General features: G+C 32.6%; 1 protein-coding gene across 3 annotated transcripts; it reads left to right on the top strand.

Moving 5' to 3' along the window:
• The first annotated feature begins 1,878 nt into the window (after nt 1–1,878).
• LOC114256747 (1,4-dihydroxy-2-naphthoyl-CoA thioesterase 1) lies at nt 1,879–9,662 on the top strand. 3 transcript variants are annotated; one of them, XM_028196431.2, is made up of 5 exons: nt 1,879–2,237; nt 5,247–5,332; nt 5,805–5,954; nt 6,094–6,285; nt 9,403–9,662. In XM_028196431.2, the coding sequence occupies exons 2-5, from the start codon at nt 5,330–5,332 to the stop codon at nt 9,553–9,555; spliced, it is 498 nt and encodes a 165-aa protein (XP_028052232.2). In that variant the 5' UTR covers nt 1,879–2,237; nt 5,247–5,329; the 3' UTR covers nt 9,556–9,662. The 3 variants fall into 3 exon arrangements, with proteins under 3 accessions (XP_028052232.2, XP_082751322.1, XP_082751321.1); XM_082895195.1 differs by having other exon boundaries at nt 2,011–2,237; nt 5,231–5,332; XM_082895196.1 differs by lacking the exon at nt 5,247–5,332 and having other exon boundaries at nt 1,940–2,237.
• The last annotated feature ends 828 nt before the right edge of the window (nt 9,663–10,490 follow it).

Here is a 10,490-nt window from a genome sequence, read left to right as displayed (position 1 = left end):
AAAATTCAATCCAAACTAGAGAATTTCTCTGGACCAACCTAATTTTCTCTAAAGCAGAGCACTAGTCCTCATTGTTGTTCAGAGAAATTTAGAATTTTCTCTGTGATGTGTCCAGAGAGAATTTCTCTAGACCAACCCAATTTTCTCTGAAGCAGAGCACTAGTCCTCATTGTTGTCCAGAGAAATTTGAAATTTTTACTGTGATGTGTCCAGAGAAATTTGGAATTTTCTCTGTGATTTGTCCAAAGAAATTCTCTGGATCAAATTTTCTTTGGATCGATGTTGAGGGACTTTAGACATTATGAAAATATTGAGTGTTTTTTATGTTATAAAATCTTAATACCAGGAATCTTAAAAAAAAATCCCTAATTTAAAAACAAAATGATATTTTCTCGAAAAAAATAATAAAGAAAAAAATTGAAAAAAGAAATATTTTCAAAACAAAATAAAAAGTCAGCTTTTAGTTTTTTACCTATTTTGGATCACATCACCTCTCACGTTTTCTATCTACAAAAAAATAAAATAAACTAAAAAAACTAAAAAATTAAATTTTTAACAAATTTTCAAAACACTACGATATGTTTCCGTATAAAACGCGATCTCCCATGAGGAAAAATTGATGACACGGAATTCATTAGACAGTAGGGGTGAGCAGCGGATATACCGATCCGCCAAAACTGACCGAACCGAACCGATCCACCGCATTTTGGACGAATACGTGATGACGAGCGGACGGTTGCGTGATGACGAGCGGACGGTTGCGGATTGATTTTCTCCAATCCGCCAATTTGGCAGACGGATGGCGGATTTGAGGTCCCTTTGGCCGCAACCGAACCGCCAAACCACAAGCACCCTTAATAATTTATAAGACTTTGTGTTTTCAATTTATTTAAATATTTTGTTTGTGTTTTCAATTGAAAAAGAGTTTAAATATTCTGTTAAAAAAAAGTTTTCAACTTAAATATATTTTTTGAATTGAAAAAAATAAACGTATTATTTATTTATATTTTTTGGTTTTTAAATCTAACTCTAAAAGTAATAAATAGAAAATATGATATATACTAGTTGGTTTTTGTTTTCAAAAACATATATAAATGTAACAATACAGAGATATACAATCTCTATTACTGCTATGTTCATGGTTTTGGTGATTTGAATTGTTTTTATATTTTAAGAACCACATATTGTAATACTTTATGTGGATAAGGCATGCTGTGATTGTAATATGTGGATGAGGCATGCAGTGATTTTGATATTCTAAAGTTTCAAACTTTCTTTCTTTGGATGAGGCATGCAGTAATTGTAATACTTTTTTAAGTCATTGACCGTAATACTTTTTTTTTTTTTTTGTCAAGGAAGTATACAAGTTGAATTATGTTGAAAATTTATAAAATTTCAAACCGCCAAACCGATTCGCATCCATCTGCCAAACCGCCAATCCGCTCAATCCACATCCGCCGGATTGGCAGACGGATGCGGATTGATTTTCTCCAATCCGCCAATCTGGCAGACGGATGACAAATTGAAAATTCTGTGGCCGCAACCGACCCGCGCCCACCCTTATTACACAGTTACAGTGAGTTTTACTTCAATTTAAGACCAACCATTATTCTTTATCATTCAATATATTTTTATATATTTTATTTTTTAGGTACAGGTAGGTTAGTTATATTTAAAAATTAAAAAAATTACTAAAAATAAAAAATACAAAAATTAACTTTTAGAAAATTAAGGGGTTGTTTGGGATGACCTAAATAAGTGTACTTTTTGTCTTTTTACGAAAAGATGTGCAGAAAAATAGAGAAGTGATGTGATAGAAAAAAGATAAAAAGATAAAAATATGAATTATTTTGGGTATGCCAAACTTGGCCTAAACTTGGAAAATTCGAATGTGATTGATTTTTGAGTGGAAATTTAAAGATAAAATGATATTTTGTCGAAAAAAAATAATAAAGATAAGAAAAAAATACGTTTCCGTATAAAACGCGATTCTCTGATCAGAAAAAATTTATGACCCGGAATATCCGTTATTCATTAGTCTGAGTTTGACTTCAATTTAAGGCCTACCAACCACACCACTCTTGTTCACCATTGATTCACGATTGAACCTTCCTCCCATTCACGGCGAAGGACCAGTGAGTGACTCAATCGAAGGAAATTTCCTTGGACCAGTGTATTCTCCGATTGCTGTTCCAAGGAAATTTGCCACCATCGATTCGATTCTTTCAAAAATCAAGGTACGGAATCTGTAGATCTATGTTAGAATTCAAGCATTTTTGTGTTTTTCTTTGATGTAGTGTATGATATTGCGAGTTATATGTCGTTAGATTCCTCTATTTGGCTCGTTTTGTTTGTATTGTTCTGCTCATGTATTTCCGATCGTGATTGTGATTGCTATTATTTTTTTATTTCCTTGTTTTGTTTTGTGTAGATCGGTAGAGTTTCATCAAGAAATAGAAATTTTGTTTTTTTGGGAGGGGAGGGGGTAAATTACACTCACCTTTGGGGAAAATACAATTAGACCAGCACTTTTGACATAATTACATTTAACTCTTTTTTAGTAAGGCCAAAGTCACTAAAACTAACGCAAATGGTGGATTGACAATGAAATAAACAAAGATAAATATATATTATAGTTGAAAAGAGATAAAAATATATTTTTTTTATTCATAAAACTTAACAAATTATTGATGAAAAAGGCCTAGCTTTTATGTGTACTAAAATCTCAAGGGAGGTCATTGTAATTATATAAAAAATGTGAGGTTAACTGTAGTTTGTCCAAACTTCAGGGGAGGTGAGTGTAATTTGCCTTTTGTTTTTTTCATTAGAAATCTTCATGTTTTCATATTTATATAATTTAATAGAATAAAGCTAAAATTAAAAATTAAAGTTAAATTTCACTTTATCCCTTGTGGTTTTCGTATGTGCACAGTTTACTTCTTGTCATTTGGAAATAAACACAAACCCTTGTAATTTGTGGCCGTTCATCCAAGTCAACAAGTGTGGAATGCGTGCCAAGATATAAGAGGGTTACGGAATTATTTCCAAATGATAAGAGAGTTATACACCTTTTCTTCATCAATTGGGTTTTGTCGGGAGTTAACAGAAGATAAAAGTAGAGAGGAAGAAAGAGAAAAAAAACATAAACACGGGCTAATTTAAAAGACACCAACTTGGCATTTTCCTTTCCTTCTATTTGGCAGTATAGATATAGATGTCAGTAGTATCCAATAAGTTGAAATTTAATAGTCAGCTCCCAACTCAATGACCAATGGTTGAAAAGAGATAACAATCATAAAATGCAACACGTCTGTAGAACATTTTAAAACCCTTTTTTTGAGTTTTGGACTGATGCAAGATGTCCTTTGTTATGCAAACACGGGTATTCATATCTTAGTTAGAAGTGCTTGCATTAATGAACATAATTTTACATGTATATGGATGGACATGAAATTCAAAATCATGAAAAAAACTTACTACACAATAGCAGGTCAAAAAAAAAAAAAAAAAAAAAAATTTACTGTCAATAGAGGCACATAACAGCCTTAGCAATTTTCCACCAAAACCTAACAAAAGCATCCAAAAAGCCATATCAATCAAGTAACTCCCATTTCATCGATTCCAACTCTGGGTGTTAGTAGAAAGATCCAATAAAGTCCTTAAATTGGATATTTTAAGGGATTGTTTTAAGGTTAAGATTTTGAGAGGCGGAATCTCAAATAAAAAATAGTGAGTAGATTCAAAACCTTGTACTTGCGTGTGCAATTTGTCTAAATACATGAATTTCATACCAATGTAAACAATTTTATTTCACTTGGAGAAGGCATTGCTTATTGCGTCACCCACACCATTTAGACTTGAAGGACAATTTCTTCACCCATTCGCTCCATGCTTTATCCTTCGTTATCCGCCCTTGATGAATTGGAAGAATGTGAAGTGTTTGATGAGAATTACAGTGAGGATAAGGTGAGGAAGGGTATCATGGATCGATAATGAGTCAAGAATTACATTTCTGAATAACAACTCTTCTGAAAGATGTGGGATGTTCAGCAACTGTATCAGTTTTTGTGATTTGGTATAAGCTGTGGCTTATCTGTAACTGACACTGTGTTTGGGAACTTATAGGGGAGAGAAGAAAATATATGATTTCAAGTTAGGAGAGAAGCAAAAGAAGAGAAAATGTTATGATTTCTCTCCTATCTTGTTTGGTTAAACTACAATAAAAGAAAAGAAAAAAAGTTGTTTTATGTTATATTACTAAAATAAATATTACTAAAATAACCTTTAATAGGTCTTATTCTTTTTGTTTCTTCTATATCTAAGGGGCAATTTTGGTATTGTAAAAAAATTGTAAGTAGTTTGTTTCTTTTCTCTACCAATCTCTCCACTTTTAGAGAGATTCAAAATAAGGGTTATAAGAGAATGCATTTCTCTCCATTTCTTCCCATTTCACTTGATTTCTATCCCTTTTCCTTATCCAAACAAGTGATATGAACCAAGAGAAATCCATTTCTTTTCTTTGCTTACCAAATCACCCAATCCAAATGGGCTGTGAATGTTTACTTATTTTACCTTAAATTGAATAAAGATTTAACTCAAAATAGGGGTTATAATTTTTCTCACCACATGTTTGCTTAATTTATAAGGTTAAATGTCATAAATGAAAAAGATAAAAGTTGAAGGATGACATTAAAAGTACAATAAGGTAAGAACTAGAGGAAATCAATGATATAGTTTAGCCTCATAATAATAACATGGCGTTCTTTGTGAAGATTCAAGAGTACTAATTGAAGGAATTCATCTGGGAGTCGTTTTGGCATGAACAATGAAAATGCATGAGTGAACCCATGAAGAATATAAATTTGAACAATTGAAAATTTGAAAGTAGAAGAAGATCAATCAACAATAAAGGAAAAAGGTATCTAGAATGAAATCCATAAGAGAAGAAGACAACCCAACAAGTTTCAGTGTTGCAGACAGTTAGTGGAGATCTACTGAACGCATTGTTGAGTCAATAAAGGGTAGATTACATTATAATATATGAGAGCAAGTCTTTGATGAAAGGGAAAATAATATATAACTTCAAACATAAAATTCATAGAAGACCATTATGACTAATAAGCAATAACGGTTCGTTGACTTAAATGCTACCACATATTATTGTTACTACTAATTTTTATGATATTAGTATTTGTGGTTTATCGTTATTGTTAAGTGATGGATCATAAAGAACATGTATTAAGCAGATGGAGGTTTGGAGCCAACTTCGGTAAAAGGTGTGGAGGAGGAAAGTTACCAACCCCAACAACCCCAATTGGATGTGTATTGCATGGTATGTATTCTACACCTTGCATCGTTGTTGTTACTTGTGTTCGTCGTGGAACACTTTCTACCATTCAATCCAATTTGAATAATAATTGCAAAGTAGTGAGAGAGAGAACGAGTTGTTAGAATAGGAAAAGAAGTGCATTTAACAAACCCTCTTTTCTTCACTTATCACTTTCCACACCCACACTTGTTAGATGTTAAAAAATGTCAATCAGTCACACCATGTGAAGCATACGCCCTATAAAAACACACAATAAAATATCCTCTCCTCATCTTATCTCATCTCATCTAATCTTGACAATTAGCAACATGATTCCCCACTGTATTTCGTACAATTGAGTTTTGCTACTGGAGACACACCCATCCACCCACCCACCCACCCACCCACCCACACATATATATATATTTGTTGATTGGAAAATTTCCATTTCCATACTTGATAGTACTTCTTTTCTTAATTTTAACCAATCCCAAAGATGGAGTTTCAATCGCCGCCACCACCACCACCACCACCATCAAAGACTGAGGCTCTGGATTTTCCCCTTCATGCAATTGGCTTTGAGATTCAAGACTTGTCGCCAGACAAGGTTACTGGCCGCCTTCAAGTCACCCACAAGTCTTGTCAGGTTTTTCTTTTTTCTTTTAATTTTGAGTCCTGCATTTAATTCTTGAATGATGTTTGGCAACAATTATGCATTGGAATTGATTTACTTTCCCATCTTTGTTCTTCTTTTAATTTACTGATAATTACAATTATGTTAGTAGCCATTCAAGGTGTTACATGGAGGGGTGTCGGCGCTCATAGCAGAGTCATTGGCAAGCATTGGAGCACACATGGCATCGGGGCTGCAACGGGTGGCTGGTATTCACCTCAGCATTAACCATCTGAAACAAGCTGAGCTTGGGGACCTTGTCTATGCTGAAGCCACCCCCGTCAATGTTGGCAAAACCATTCAGGTCCTCCATCCTTGCAACCCCAAAAAAAAAAAAAAAATTTTTACTCCATTCAATTCAAATATGTTGTGTAAAAAAAAAAAAAAAAAACTCAGAAAAATTGATTTTATGTTTCAGAAATGAAGAGAATCTATCACAACTATTAATTAATTTTGATATTCAAAAACTCATTCAGAATGTGGAGATACAATATCTTAGGATTAGCTTCGTTCCCATTAACTCATTCAGGTTCAGCCATTCTCATGAGCGACACCACTCACAAGCGAGTGATGTCAATCGTAGTGCCCACTTAATAATTTATTTGTTTTATTTGCTATATATAACTTTTATTTAGGATTAATAACACTTGGCATCTCTACACTTTTATTAAAATCTCATTTTGATCCCTTTACTATCAATTGTGAAGTCAATCCTTAACGCTGTCAAGTTGCAATGTCATCATTCCGTGCATCTACCATTACCAAGGTTGATTAAAATTAAAAGTTGAGGGACTAAATTGAGATTTTGATGAAAGTGTAAGGATTAAAGTGAGATTTTAGGCCTATTAAAGCTAGATAGATGGAAGAGTGACATTGCAACTTGATTTTAAATTAAGGAGTTTACTTTTACAATTGAAAGAAGGGACCAAAGTGAGATTTTGGTGAAAACTTACGGGTACTAAGTGTAATTAACCCTAGACTTTTGATTTTCTTCTCTTATTTGTTGTTGTTGTTATTAATAATTGAAAATGGGTAAATTACATTGTTCACCCTTCTAATTTTCATTTGGATTTCACTTTGGTCCCTCATCTTCTTATTGTAACAATTGTGTTTTCAGATTTCAACCCTTGTTTCAATGTAGTCCTTTCCTTTCTCATCATTAAAAGATGGATGAAAAGTGCTCACGTGATGGCTACACGAGAAGGCTTCTAAAGGCATTAAAGAAAAAAACAGAAATTATGAAAAAAAATTGCAATTTTCACCCTCCCAACTTTTCCACAAATTCCACATTTTTATTTTTTTAACATATACTCAAATTCCACTTTGGCTTTTTAATTTTTAACTTTCACTCACTTTTTTAATGGTGGGGTGACGGGGAGGACTACATTGAAACTTGATTTGAAATCTAAAGACTTTATTATTGCAATTATTATAGTGAGAGATCCATTTAAATATTAAGTGAAAGATAGAGACTGAAAATTGTAATTTAGTCATTTAAAAATAGTGAAGATGTATATGATATTGAGAACCTCAGTGCAGGTCTTAATTCTCGTTTGATGGAACATGTAGGGGTTGTATGGTACATCTTATCTGAGCTGCTTATAACTTTTTTATTTTGGGAGTCTGTGTCAGACTGTTTGGTACGACTTCTGCTTGTGGCTTATTAGAGACCAAAGTGAGATTTTGGTGAAAGTGGAATGACTAAATTGAGATTTTAGTGGAAGTATAGGGATAATGACATGAGAAAAATGTTATAGATTGCTCACATGTGAACTAATGTCAATAGTTTAAGGGGGTAATTGTTCACAAATGTGATAGTTTGAGGGGATAAAGTGAATTTTTCTCATAATATTGTTTTGTTTTGTTTTGTTTTGTTTTTCATTTTTTTTATAGGTTTGATAAGTTGATTAATTATGTGTTAATATAAATGTTTTGAAAATTGATTTGATTTGTTCAAATTAGGTTCTACCAATATGTACAAATTTTTGAACTGAAGAAATTAATTGTAGTGTGATATTCATCTCTCACCCAGGTAACTTGTGATAATCACACAAAAAATTCTTTTAGGTAAGATCATGTTGATATTAAGAAAAAGTTTAATTCTTATCAATTAGATGTCCTATGGGTGATGGATATTGACAAGTGATATATATTCTATAGGATTTGTAAAATTTAGAGGGTATATGATATTGACTTTGTTTTCTGTTTTTTGTTTTAAGAAATAGAAAAATAAAAAACTAACACGGAAAAAGTTTGACAAACTATTCACAATTTTAGCAATTATTCTATGAATTCTTAAAAGCAAAGCTTTGTTTGTACAAAAATGAAAATGATAGGTGTTCATTGTTTTTGTTTTTGAGATACAAATTTCTTCTTCTATATTTTTTTAGCAAATTACAGCAGTAGTCCCTGTAGTTTACCCGTTTTATCATTTTGGTCTATGTTGTTTCAATTTGATCAATTTTGCCTCCGAATTTTACGGATTGTGTTATATTAGTCCAATAAATAACGGCGGTTAAGTTTGATGGACGAAAAATCAAATGATATGTCAATTTGGTCCATGTAGCTTACAGAATGTATCAACTTGGTCCATGTTGTTTTGACTTTCTTATAAACTATAGGGACCACATCCTATAAATTACAGGGACTAAATTGACACATCATTTGATTTTCCGTCTATCAAACTTAGCCGTCGTTATTTATTGGACTAATATTACACAATTTGTAAAATTCAGGGACAAATTGATCAAATTGAAACAACATAAACCAAAATGATAAAACAAGTAAATTACAGGGTCCATTTGCATAATTTGCCCCTTTTTTTTTTTGAATATTAACACAAGTTGTTGCAGTTGCCCCTGGCCATTCTACGTAACATGCAGTTTCCCTCTTGATGGATATGTTTCCCATTTCTTAACTTCCATTGTTTCTCGTCACTAGTTGAATACCAAATTAGTAGGTTAAATTCTCTTCACCTTAAATGATCTAAAATTTTCAATTTATTTACCTCTGTAATGTGTCTCTGTAAAAGGTCTTCATCTATTGTGGTAGGAGGAAACTATAGGCTATCCTTGTACACTTTGATATCCTTTCTCTAAAATATAGCTTATGCAAAATTATCTTTACGGCATCCTAACCACGGCCAATTGTTGTTGAATATAACAGTGTCGCAATGACATTGCAATTTTGCTTACTTACGCTGTGTTTGGTTGAGGGATTTGGAAAGGGATTTTGAAAGAGAAAGGGATAAAGTGTGTGAAATTATGTGAAATGTAGGTATATTTTATTCACATTTCACTTACATTTTTCTTTTTTCTTTCCAAATCCCCCAACCAAACACAACATTAATGATATTTGATGACTAACATGCTAGTAGTGAACAGTGATCACTAACAATATTTTGGTATGGCATTTTTGGTAGGTATGGGAGGTACGACTCTATAAGGTTGATCCATCAAACTTGGAAAGAAGATATTTGATATCATCATCAAGAGTTACTCTTCTATCCAACATGCCTGTGCCAAAGAATGCCAAAGATGCTGCTGAAAATCTCAAGAAGTTCGCAAAATTATGATATGCTATGGTTTTACCTGGTAAAAATCAATGTGTGTTGCACCAATTTAGCATATGTACACTTCGTAAACATTAAGATATGTATATATATGAATGATATTCATGCCACTTCAAACTACTCACACTTAATTTTTTCATCTTTTAGTTCGCCATAAAAAAGTGCGAATATCATTGAACTAATAATACTACAGCAATATGAATATCAGTACACCTAATGACGACGGGACATACTAGGTGACCTGGTGTTTTTTTTATTCTAGTGAATTAGTTGATAATATTATAATATTATATTATAAATACTAATAAATACTCGAAAATGATGATAAGGGCTTATCAGGCGAACGAATTGTTCTTATGGTTGGTGAGTAGAAATAAATTGAGGATTGAGAGAGGAGGGGCCACCGGTTATATATATGAGATAATATATCAGTTGCTGAACTGTAGTAATGGATTTTTCTGTTTTTTTTGTGTCGTTCATCACACAAGGGGACCATGGCTCCCTAAGGTGTTAATGTAGATACCCTGTTTGTCCATACCCTGTTTGTATATATAGACATCTTAATTAATTAATTAATACTAAATTCGTGGAGGGAGCCTCTTATTTGAGTTCTTTTCCCTGAAGTTGTGCTGAGAATCCTTGCCATCCACATCCCAACTCTCCCTAAAGAGGACAAAGGGTTGTTTTGGGAAGTAGGTTAAAAGTTAATTTTTTGATTTTTTTTTTAGTTTTTTGTTTGAAAAAACGTGTAAAAAAGCAGCGAAGTTATGTGATCCAAAAAGTTGTCAAAAGAGGCCAAACTTGTTTAGGGTATGACTGAGAATAGAAATTACTCTGTTGAATATGCTTTTTTATTGTTTATGGCTCTTAATGAGAATTTTCACTGCTTTGATAAGATAAACCCTCACTTGAAGAAAGTTTGGTATAGAATCAAGTCA

This window comes from Camellia sinensis, chromosome 11, assembly GCF_055761805.1.
Source record: "Camellia sinensis isolate YWXY chromosome 11, ASM5576180v1, whole genome shotgun sequence".
NCBI classification, from domain to species: domain Eukaryota; kingdom Viridiplantae; phylum Streptophyta; class Magnoliopsida; order Ericales; family Theaceae; genus Camellia; species Camellia sinensis.
The sequence above is the reverse complement of the archived record's forward strand: the minus strand, read 5'-3'. Positions and strand labels throughout refer to the sequence as shown.

Coding starts and splice junctions, on each gene's coding strand:
- LOC114256747 (XM_028196431.2), top strand. Junction 5,955..6,093: donor TCACCCACAAGTCTTGTCAG/GTTTTTCTTTTT, acceptor TTATGTTAGTAG/CCATTCAAGGTGTTACATGG. Junction 6,286..9,402: donor ATGTTGGCAAAACCATTCAG/GTCCTCCATCCT, acceptor CATTTTTGGTAG/GTATGGGAGGTACGACTCTA.